The 12336-nt window shown below is 44.5% G+C and overlaps 1 protein-coding gene across 3 annotated transcripts in view; it reads left to right on the forward strand.

Annotated features, from left to right (window-relative positions):
- Nucleotides 1–12336, forward strand: part of LOC129047313 (solute carrier family 41 member 3-like) — an 83908-nt gene that overhangs the window by 45148 nt on the left and 26424 nt on the right. For all 3 annotated transcript variants that reach the window (XM_024244298.3, XM_063721717.1, XM_063721718.1), the window contains one exon: nucleotides 10826–10897. In XM_024244298.3, the coding sequence (XP_024100066.3) occupies nucleotides 10826–10897 (72 nt within the window). The remainder of the gene's footprint in view (nucleotides 1–10825; nucleotides 10898–12336) is intronic.

Below are 12336 nucleotides of genomic sequence, written 5' to 3' on the forward strand. Positions count from 1 at the left end.
ACCCACTTGTTGTTCAAGTGTGTGTTTCTTGATTTCCACGTTTTTGGAGATTCTTCACTTGTCTATTGATTTCTAGTTTTACTCCCTTGTGATTGGAAAATATACTCTGTATGATTTTAATCTTCTTAAATATATTAAGACTGGTTTCATGGCCTAACATACGATCTGTCTTGGAGAATGTTTCATGTTCACATTTCATTGAGAAAAATGTGTATTCTTCCATGGTGGAGTGTTTTGTATATGTCTTTTAGGTCCAGTCGGTTCCTAGTGTTATTCTAGCCATCTATTTCCTTACTGATCTTCTGTCTGGTTGTTGTATTCATCATTGATGGTGTGGTATTGAAGTCTCCAACTATTATTGAACACCTGTCTGTTTCTTTCTTCAGTTCTGTCAGTGTTTGCATCATGTATTTTGGGAATTTTGATGTTTGGTAAAACATGTTTCACCATTTGTAATTGTTCTATCTTTGGGATGATTTCATCCTTGTATCATTGTATAATGTCTTTCTTTGTATCTTGTAATGGTTTTTGACTTAAAGTCCATTTTGTCTTATATTAGCATAGCCACCCCTGCCCTCTTTTGCTACTATTTGCATGGAATATCTTTTACCATCTTTTCACAATAAACCTTTGTGTGTCCTTAAATCTAAAGTGAATTTCTTATAGACAACATATAGTTAAGTCCTGTTTTTTGTTTTGTTTTGTTCTTAATCCATTCTGCCAGTCTTTGTATTTTGATTGGGAGATTTAACCCATTTACATTGAAAGTAATTACTGATAGGAAAGGACTTACTGTTGCAATTTTATTTGTTTTCTGTGTCTTAATAGCCTTTTTGTCTCTTATTTCTTCCCTATTGCCTTCCTCTGGGTTTTTTTTTTTTTTTTTTTTTTTCTGGCAGTGATATGTTTTGATTGCCTTCTTAATTCCTTTTTGTTTATATTTTATAAATGTTTTCTTTGTAGTTACCATGAGGATTACATACAACACCCTAAAGTTATTACGATTTACCTTAAACTGATAGCAGCTTAATTTCAATTGCATATAAAACTCTACTGTTTATAGTTCTGCCTCTGAACTTTGTTATTGATGTCATAATGTATATCTTTTTATATTGTGTACCTATTAAAATAAATTTATATTTTTGTGCTTTTGTGTTTTAAATGCTTATAACATTTTTTACAAACCAGTTTTAAAATAATACAATTTTTTAATACTTTTTCGTGCATTTACCTTTATTGGAGAACATTATATTTTCATTTGGCTTCAAGTTCCTGTCTGGCATTCTTTCATTTCAACTTGAATGACTCTCTTTACCATTTCTTGTAGGGCAGATCTAGTAATGAACTCCCTTAGCTTTTATTTAGGAATGTCTTAATTTTTCCCTCATTTGTGTAAAATAGTTTTGCCAGATATAGAATTCTCAGTTGACAGGTGTTTTTATCCAGCACTTTAAATATATTAATATTATTACCTCTGGACTGCAAATTTCTGCTGAGAAATCCACTGATGATTTTATTGAGAATCTTTTGTATGTTATGAGTGTCTTTCCTCTGTTGGCTTTGAAGATTCTCTTTTTGTTTTTGACTTTCAAATAGTTTGTTTATAATGTGTCTCAGTATTGATCTTTTTGATCAATACTGGAATTCATATACCTTACATTTCTATATTCATATCTTTTTTTTTTAATTTGGAAAGTTTTTAGCCATTGTTTCTTCAAATAAGCTCTCTGCCCACTTATCTCTCTCTTTCGTTTCTGGAATTCCAAATTGTATGTATTACAATTGAGTGTTCAATAATTCCCTTAGTTTTATTAACTTTTCTTAAATCTTCTTTATTTTTGTTCTTCAGACTTGAAATTTCAAATGACTTATTTTCAGATTTGCTCATTCTTCTGAGTTTGCTGTTGAGTCAATTTTTTTGTTCCTATGGCTAGACTGTGTTTCACTTTTTTTTGGTATCCTTTTTCATCTTTTATTAAAAATTAGGTATTTGCAAAACAGCCATCTCTCCCAATCTTTGCAGACTGGCTCTCTGCAGGGAAAAATCTTCACCAATTAGTCTGGCATGAAGGCTTAAGGTCTTTTCAGGGGTTTTCTGGCATGCATCTCCCAGGGCCTGTGGATGTGCTTTTTCTCTCCAATTCCCCCATATACATGGCTGCTTTTAAATGTCTTAATTTCCCTCAGAGTGTCAACTCTGCTTCTTCTCAGGGCCTTGACATTCTATTGTATTCCTCTGTCCTTAATCTCTTTCCCCCAGGTACCCATGGGCCTACATTTCCTCCATGACTCTAACATGTTGGACACCTCTGTGGCCTTCATCCTAGTGTCACCATTTCCATTTGCTCTCGAGAGACAGACAGAAACCAGTTACTTGGGCAGCCCCCAGGCAAGCCAGAGGATAGCCAGCAGGTTCTATTCCTTTCTTTCCTTCTTTCTTTCTAGGATTAGGTGGTTCCTCCCAACTGCACCATGCTGTGTGGAGAAGGAGGTGGTACAAGGGCAAGCAGAAACACCATGGAATTTCCTACTGGCTTGAGGGTGGCTTTTTCTTGGTTGGATTTTCTCTTGGTCGCTGCAGATCTTAACTGGTTTCTGAGCTGCCTCAAAGCTATTTTGGTCAGTCTGTGTTGCTTATTGGATGTGTCTGTGGGGAAACAAGGGCCTGGAGGTGCCTATTCACCATCTCGCTGGTGCCACTCTTTCTCAGCTTCCTTTTAAATTTATTTTTGTTTCGATTGAGTACATCCTCTAGTAATTGTTTTAGGTAAGATTTGTTGGAAGTAAACTTTGGAATTTGGAGTAGGAAAATGCTTTACTTTTTCCTTACCATTGAATGCCAGCCTGGCTGGTAGGGAATGCAATGTTTGCAATTATGTTCCTGCAGTACTGAAGTTATACTTTCAGTATCTTCTTGTGCTCAGTGTTGCTGATGGAAGCCTGTGCCCTTTTGAGTCTCATTTCTTTTAGGTAATTTGTTTATCTATCTGGACTTTTTGGAGATTTTTTTCTTTTATCATCTGTGTGATGGAATTTCAACATGATGTTTCTGGCATAGACTTTTTCTCATTATCTTGCATATATCTTGGAGTTTTTCCATCTAAAGACATCTGTCTTCAGCTCTATAGAAAACTTTGTTATTTTTTGTATTTTTATATTCATTCCTATTCATTCCCCCGCCCCCACCACCCCCCCCATAACTCCTATTTGGGTACATATTGTAGTTTCTGAGTCTGCCTTTTGAGTTTCTTAACTCTCTTTTCATACTCCCTACATTTCTGCTAGAATACTTCTGCTCCATTTAATTTTTCACTGATTCACTCTTCATCACTCTCTCTTCAACCACTGTGCTATTGAAATCATCTAATGAAAAGATTTTGTTTTTGTTTTTTATTTTAAATTCAGAGATTAAGTATGTACTTTCTAGAATCTCAAAATTTATCTTTTTATTTATAAAAAGATAGGACCATTTATAAAAAGAAGGACCATTCTCTGACATCTCATTTAATTAACTTATCCTAGATACTTATTCAGTTTCGTACTTTGATTCTGTTTCCCTAGACTTTGTACTTCCATTGGTTGACTTTGATGAGTTTCAAACTCAGAGCCTTGTGGCTTGCCTTTAGTGAATAGGTGCTTGTGCATCATTTTATTTTAGATTTACACTTACCTTGTAAATCTGTGAATACTGCCCTTAGAGGAGGCTCCAATCTAAGGATTGGAGAGAGGGCAGTCAGAATGTGTTGCCTAAACTGTGTGCCAGTAACTCTTTTCATGGGTATGGGGGCTCTGTGTCCCTCTTGTCATGGCCACTTGGGGCACTGCCCTGCCTCTCTGACCCCAACACTCTCGCTGCATCTGCTTGGAGCCAGGCCAGGTGGCCACGTCTCATTCTTGGCACAAACCAAGCAGGCAGGGGAAAGGTCAACCCTCCTTGAAGCTCCTGCAGAAGTCTCTGCAGCAAATGCCCTTTCAGCTGTTCCAGGCTCCCTTCTGCTCCCATTATCCCCAGGACTACCTCTGCCTTTTGCAACAGGCCTTTCCTCTGTCGTTTTCAGTTATGAATTCTCTTGTCAACCCAGTTTATCACTTTCCATTGTTCAGGGATTCCTTTTCATTTCTGTTACAGTATAGATACCTCTTCTTGTTTTCCAGCACTCTTGTACATTTTAAAAACGATCTCCTCAATGCTAGAATGAATCCTGTGATGCCGGATTAGAGTTGGAAATAAGCATGAACTCACATTCATTGTAATATGTATGTAGATAGATATTTATGGCATGTGTAGATGCATGGATAGTTACTGTATTCTTGAGGTTAAAAGCCAGCGCTCATATTTATTCTGTTGCTGAAATGGTTCTGGCTCAGATGGCTCCTGCTTCCTGACATGCCCCACCCGCTCTTGGGCACTCCCTTACTTTTTGGCATTGTCAAATACTCCAGGTACACACCTTGTATTTTCCTTGCCCTGGCCCTACAATGAGGCATTTTCCTAAGGAAGCTGGCTCCTTTTATTGAAGAACTGAATTTAGAAAACAAGATCTGGGCAGTGGGTGTGCTTGTTGCTCCTGGGATGCCACCACTTCTAGTTCCTCTCAGTGCACTGAACTAGGAAATGTATGTATGTATATATGCCAAGCTGTGTATGTACACATATCCACAGATAAGATCCCTTAATACATTATTAGAGTGTGGGACTTTAAAAGAGAAGTAGGATCTTTGCATAGCCTCAAAGTATCTCCTTTAAATATGTGTGGATTGTCTGGTTGTTTTAACGTATGTCCTCAAATCTTGGATATACTGCCTTAGAGGAGCTAAAGCTTAACTCCTTCCCCTTGAGTGTGGGTAAGACCTAACGACTCATTTCTAACTGAGAGTATAGGAAGCAAAAAAATAGTGTTTGCAGTGGAGAAACCTGGCAGATGGCACCTCAGCAGTGACCTGGGTCAGCAGCATTGGTGACAAGTCTCGCTGCTATCACCCCGTGACAGGGTGCACAGTGGAGGCACGTCACCTCACTGGTCTTCTACCTCAAAATGCACAATCTCAGTTTAACCATAAGGAAGCCTCAGAGAAACCCAAATTGAGGGACATCCCATAAAATAGCTGACTTGTATTCTTCTACAGTGAGACTCAGGAGCTGTGGCTAAATGCAATGGCAATCCTGATTTATTTCCTGAAACATAAAAAAGGACATTAGTGAGAAAACTGGGGACATATGAATACATTCTATAGTTTAGTTATTAGTGTTGTACCAGTGTTCAATTTTTAGCTTGGTGACTGTGTTAGCCCATTTGTGTTGCTCTAAAGGAATACTTGAGACTGGGCAATTTATAAAGAAAAGAGGTTTATTTGGCTTATAGTGCTGCAGGCTGAACAGGAAGCATGGTGCCAGCATCTGCTTCTGGTGAGGGCTTTAGGAAGCTTCCAATTATGGTGGAAGCTGAAGGGGAGCCAATGTGTCACATGGTGAGAGACGAAGCGAGAGGGAGGGAGGAGGTGCTAGACTCTTAATCAGCTCTCATGTGAACTCAGAGCAAGAACTCACTCATTACCATGAGGAGGGCACCCAGCCATTCATGAAGGATCCACCCCCATGACCCAAACACCTCCCACCAGGCCCCACCTCCAACACTGGAGATCACATTTCAACATGAGATTTGGAAGGGATAAATATCCAAACCAGATCGTTCTTTCCCTGGCCTACAAATATCTTGTTCTTCTCCCATTACAAAATACAATCATCCCTTTCCAGTAGTCCCCAAAAGTCTCAACTCATTCCAGCACCAACTCAATCAAAAGTCCAATGTCTCATCTGAAACCCAATGCACACTTCTTCCACTTATGGGTGATTTACTCCCAAGATGCAATGGTAGTATAAGCATTAGGTAAACATTCTTATTCCAAAAGGCAGAAATCAGCTGAAAGAAAGGAGCAACAGGCCCCAAGCAAGTCTGAAGCTCAGCAGACAGGCATTACATTTTAAAGCTCCATAATGATCTCCCTTGACTCCATGTCCTGTGTTCAGGGCACACTGGTGTGAGAGGTGGGCTCTCAAGGCCTCTGGACTTCTCTACCCCTATGGTTTTCCAGGGTGCAGCCCCTGTGGCTGCTCTCATAGAAGGAGTTGAGTGCCTGCAGCTTTTCCAGGCACATGGTACAAGCTGGCTGGTGGCTCTACTATTCTAGGGTATGGAGGGTGGTGGCCTCCTTCCTAAGCTCCACTAGGCATTGGCCCAGTGGGGGCCTTGTGTGGCCTCTAACCCCACATTTCCCCTTGATACTGCCCTAGTAGGCTTTCTCTGTGGGGGCTCTGCCCCAGTGGCAGGCTTCTATCTGGGCACCCAGGCTTTCACATACATCCTGTGAAGTCTAGGTGGAAGCAGCCAAACCTCCTTCACTCTTGCATTCTATGCGCTGACAGACTTTACACCACTGGGAGCCACCAAGATGTAAGGCTTGCATCCTCTGAAGCAGCAGCCAAAGCTGTATTTGATGTTCTTTGAGCCATGGCTGGAGCTCAAACAGCCAGGGATGTTGGGAGCAGTGTCCCAAGGCTGTGTAGGGAAGCAGTGCCCTGGCCCCAAAACCATTCTTTCCTCCTAAGCCACTGGACCTGTGGTGGGAGGGACTGCCTCAAAAATCTGAAATGCCTTCAAGGCTTTTTTCCCATTGTGTTTACTATCAGCACTGGTTCCCTTTTCTCTCTAGCAAGTGGTTGCTCTTTAGGCCCCTTTGATTCCTTCTCTACCACAGGGCCAGGCTGCAAATTTTTCAAAAATGTATGCTCTGCTTTTCTTTTAAATATAAGTTTCAACTTTTAGTCATTCATTTGCCCCCACATCTGTTTGTAGGTTGTTAGAAGCAGCCACACCACATCTTGAGAAATTTGCTCCGTAGAAATTTCTCCTGCCTGATACCCCAAGACAGCACTCCTAAGTTCAACCTTCCACAAATCCCTAGAGCCTGGGCACAGTGCAGCCAAGTTCCATGCTAAGGTGTAACAAGGGTGATCTTTTCCCTAGTTCCCAATAACTTTCTCATTTCCACCTGAGACCTCATCAGCCTGGCCTTCTCTGTCTATATCTCTATCAGCATTTTGGCCAAAACCATTTAACAAGTCTGTAAGAAGTTCCAAACTTTCCCTCATCTTCCTGTCTTCTTCTGAGCCCTCCAAACTCTACAGGCTGTACAAGAATCATAGTGGTGGCATCTGCTTCTGGGGAGGCCTCAGGAAGCTTCCATTTATGGTGGAGGCTAAGGGGAGCAGGCATCACATGGCAAGAGAGGGAGCAGGAGAAAGGAAGGAGGTGCTAGACTCTTAAACAGTTAGCTGTCACGTGAACTCAGAGTGAGAACTCACTCATTACTACGAGAAGGGCACCAAGCCATTCATGAGAGATCTGCCCCCATGACCCAGACACCTCCCATCAGATCCCACCTCCAATACTGGGGATCACACTTCCACATGAGATTTGGAGGAGACACACGTCCAAACCATATGCGTGACTGTCTCAGGTTATATAAGTATTATCAGGAGAGGTTGGGTGCAGGGTATGTAGGAGCTCTCTCTGTTGACTTTGAAACTTTTCTGAAGTCTAAAATTATTCCCAAATAAAATGTTAAAGGATTGTCTTACCCCAATCTGGAAAGGAGAAGGATAGCAAAACAGATGTTCCATCTTCCATCTTAATCCAGTAAGTGTATTTTGTTATTAGAAAAAAATACAGAAAGTAATGACAAATTATGTGAGTGAGCTAAATGTCCTTCTGAAGGGACGAGTCATTGGATAGGTCAGGATCCTGGCAGGAGAGAGGTGACATACAGCTGGGCAGTGAGCGGAGTTTCAGGAAGGATTAATTAAGGAAACCAAGAAGAGGCAGCGAAGCAACCCAGGACTCACACCCACAGGGAGTAAGTATCACTCCAGTTCTCAAGGGGCAGAGGGAAGAAAGGCGGTTTCCAGATCCTGGCGGGTGGGGTTGGGGCTGTGCGTGTAGCTGTAGGTGAAGGCTGACCCACCGGAGCTGTGGGTTTGGGTGGAAGATTACAGCCCCTGCTCCATAGGAAGGGTGCAGGGGTCATACACCCCAAACTCACTCACTGTTGGGCCTCCAGTGTCCTCCCAATGGCTCCCCATTGGCCAGAACCAACCAGAAGTGAAAGGGCAAGGGGGGTGTGTTGAGCTTGCTGATGCCATCCTCACAGGGCAGCCTCACAGGCCCAGAGCTGGTGGAGGGGAGAGCAGGCCCGAGGTGTGCATGGAGAATACCTGGCACTGGCGTCCCAAGTCAGTGAAAGCAGGCTGTTTTACGTAGACAGTAAGGAAAGACTTAGAAAATCTAGAACGGAGACAGGATCCTGTGAGATTTTTCGTAGAAGCCTGGAATTGTCAGATTCAAAGAAGTTTTTTAAAAAAATCAATGAAATCTTAAGTGCACATTGAGGAAGGGCCTCAGTGAAACCCTTCTGTTGAGGAAAATCTGAGTTGCTCTCTGTAGATGCTCCTGCCTCCCACTGGTTTTCTCTTTGAACTCTTCATCCCTATTCAGACTGGCCCCATGCCTGCAGCTATTTCCCCTGATATCTCTAGGACCTCCATTCCAGGGCAGAAAAATATCCCTACCTGATGGAGACCTGCTCCCCCGAGAGCCCCCTCGTGGGTGGTGACAAACACTCCTTCCTTGACCAAACCCAAGTTAGGCTCCTCTGAGCTGTCTTCTCCACTTGCCTTCTGGCTCTGTTCTGGAGAAGAGCCCTGCTAAGCCGGTTTACTGGAAATCCCCTACCCTGATATCCAGCCAGGCTCCTCCTCTCCACTCTTGGTATCTGATCATGGTGCTCCCGCCATCCTTGATACCCAGCTGAATTCACTTAGTAATTTCCATTGGCTCCCTTGCCCTGCGCATTGGCTTTTCACCCTCAGTTAATCCCTGTAGTGTTCAGCGTTGATTTCGCTCTTTCTCCCTCATGGCAATAGTCTTGGAGGAGGTCCTCTGCTGTTTTAGACAAGCGTCAGGATTGTTTCTCTTAGGCAGTGGTCTGTGTTCCTCCACCCAAACCCACAGCTCCCGTGGCTCCTGTTGGCCTGGCTGGCATGCTGCTTCATGTCTGTCCCATCTCGCCTCCTTCCCTCCTCATCACCAGCTTGGTCAGTCCTGGGAAACATAGTGTTCAGTGGTCTTTCCTATACTAAATCCCACCACCATCCTGGAAGGTTTCAGCATCCACAGGGATGACTCATCCACAACCCAAGCCTCCAGGTTTTTGGACAGCTCAGCTCTGGTGAGTGCCACTTTCAGTCCACTTTAGCCACCCTGGCCCAGAAATACTCTGGACACTCTGAAATCTTAATCCCTTTACACCCTACCTCTTGCCATACTTCTTCCCCTCCCATGTCTCTCTCTCCCACCTCTGTGGATGTCTGAGCTCCTCAGCCTCCTGCCCTCACCGCTTTACCTCTTGGTCTCACTTCCTGCTTTGTGCAGCCTTCGCTCAGTGATGTGCTCCTGGATGCCAGTGATGGACTCAGGCTCACATGCACAGCAAGGGCCAGGCTGCCATGTGGGCTGTACAGGTTATAGATGTGTACTTTTATTTTAACTGTTTTATAGATGATAAAAAATATTTTGAGAAAGGAGTGTCTTTTCTGACTCATACTCAGAAATCATATGGGCCAGCACAACTCCCTTCCTTATCTGGTAAGATCAGCACCCAGGTTGGAGCTGGTTGATTAATAGAAAACATGAGTTGAAGCAGCAGACAGGCACACTTAGGTCTCAGTGAACTCACAGTGCAGCTGCAGAGCAGAAGAGGGGTGAGTCATTGGCCACTCGTGCTCAGCACGCCCTGGGCTCCACTGCGTCTCTACCCTGCCTCCTTCCCTTACTGTTCAAACAGGGACACCTGCGGTGGGTGTCATATCTACTCAATAAGAGTGGACTGAGGCCTAACCACAGTCAGGTGCCGCATCCCAGACGTCAGTCGTGCTGAAGACAAAAAGGCTCCCCTTCTCTGTGAAAAGAAAATGAATTATCAAGTGTGTTAGCAGTAGGCGCATTTTTATATTTTTCTCCGTGGAGTTCAGGAACTTAATGAACTGAGTTTAAGGAATCTAGGAAAATATATTTGCTTTGAAAACTTTTCTGATTTATGTCTTGAATTTTGTTGGTAAGTGTTATGCTGTTAGGAGCCAAAAACCATTTTTAAAGGAGAAAGTCGTATTTATGATCTCAGTTTTTTATCCTAAGAGAAGAGAGACTTATATGTGTTCCTTAAATGGGATGATTTTGCCAAGGTGACATTGAGCAGATTGGTGGTCATTGGAGATAAGGCTAGCTTCAGGGTAGAGGAGGGTGTTGTAGGTGGCAGGGAGACCTGGCCAAAGACTGGGCTTCACAGTAGGAGGCCTTGACTGAGGTCTGCACATGAGTTTGAGAGCTAGAAATGGCCTTCAAATTGCTGGTAACATGAATGCCTATGTGTGTGCATGCATGTGTACCTCTATGCATTGTGTGTGGCTATTTGTGCCTGTGTGTACCGCTGTGTGTGTGCAGGTGTGTGCAGTCATATACTAGCATGGTCATGGAGGACTGATCCATGACCCCCATCCAGTTCTCGAAGGGGTCTGTGCCCTAACGTTTCTCCCCACTCCCCATATAAGAAGGCCAGGTCACTGTTTGGAAAGCTGAGCAGAGGAATTTTTTCTGATGCTGATGAAATGGTATTTGTTGATTTCTCCCCTGAGAGACTGCCTTTCCCAGGAAGGGTTGAGTTGGCTTTGGGCCTAGCCAGTCCTACCTTTGTCCTTTTCTCTTCATTCTAGGCCAACATTGGACAAATCGATGACCCCCAGGAGCAGCACAGAGTCATCAGCAGCAACCTGGCCCTCATCCAGGTGAGTCTTCACCTTGTCCGACCCTCCCTTCTGAATCTGCAGCCAGGCTTGCCCAGGTGGGAAGGATGAAGGCTAAGCGAGCTCTTGTCCCTGCACTCTGGCCTGAACTTTGAGAACAGATAGCTACCTGTCCCTCCCACATCCAATAGACCACATTCATGCAGCTTCTGGAGGCTCAGCCCACCTGAAGCAGACCCAGGGTCGTCCCTCCAGCTTCCCCACTCCCTCGTTTCCAAGCCCCACTTCTTGAAAGACTCACCTGTACCTGCTCCTTCTCTGTCTCATGGACTGCACAGTGCCAACAGGCTTCTCTTGCCTCTAATTGTGCTTCCCAGGCCACAGGTGTTCCCCTAACTGAGGCAACCTGTAATTGCCTCTTACATGTGATCTTACTTTTTCTGGGCATCTGTAGATCCTTCCTGCCTGGAAATCCTCCCTTGGCTCTGCTCCTGCCTCTCTGCCTGCTCCTTCTCAGCCTGCAAGAGACATCTTAACCCCTTAGCTGCTTCATGCTCCTCTCACTCACACATCCTTCTCCTTCTCCCAGGTCCCAGTTCCACTAAGCTCTTATCCTGGGATCTTGCCACAGAGTGTCACTAAGTTAGGAGGCCCAAGGCAGGGGGAGATGAGGAAGAGATTGGCTCAGAGGCAAGAGGAGAGGCTGGGCCTGGACATAGACAGGAGGTAGCTTTATCCTAGAACCTTCTGGGCCTCTCTGGGTGGGGGTGGTCTGTGACAGCACTGAGAATATGGACCCTGAGATCAGATCAGCCCATTGTCTATCCACTGGATAGCCTTGAGCAGGGCTGACTCCCCCGTCCATCACATTAGAATGATACCTACTTTATCCCTCACCTGGGTTCCAGAACCAGTACATCTAACTGTACGGGGCATCTCCATTTGCCTGTCCCAGAGGCAGCCCCAAAACAGCCAAGTCTGGCCTCATTATCTTCTCTGCCCATACTCACCTCTGCTAAAGTCCCCAACTCAGTCTAGTGTGATGGTTGAAAGCTCACTTTGGGAATCAGCCCACTGAGGGGCCTCAGCAAGTCACTTCACCTTACCTGTGCAGGGTTGTTGTGAAGTTTTCACCATGTTGGAGTGTGGCATCTGGCTGGCACCTGGACATCACCCTGTCCTGTCAGCTGTGCCTTGTGGATGGTCCTTCCCAGTAACCACACCAGAAACCAAGTCGCCCCAGCTGCTTCTCAGCATGCAGTCCCTTTGAGGCTTCTGCCTCCGAGTTGTGCATGAATTCTGCTTCTCTTCCTCCTCCCCTGCCTGGATGATGGCAGACCTCCACACTGCTCTAGCCACTCCCAGGCCAGGAATCCTCCAGCTCCTCCTGGCCACCTGGGTGGCCTTTCTAAAACCCAAAGTCAGTTATGCCTCCTCTCCTTCACTGGCTCCCCTCGTCCAACTGTGGGCCTGGCCGCGCT

Source organism: Pongo abelii, chromosome 2 (assembly GCF_028885655.2).
Source record: "Pongo abelii isolate AG06213 chromosome 2, NHGRI_mPonAbe1-v2.0_pri, whole genome shotgun sequence".
NCBI classification, from domain to species: domain Eukaryota; kingdom Metazoa; phylum Chordata; class Mammalia; order Primates; family Hominidae; genus Pongo; species Pongo abelii.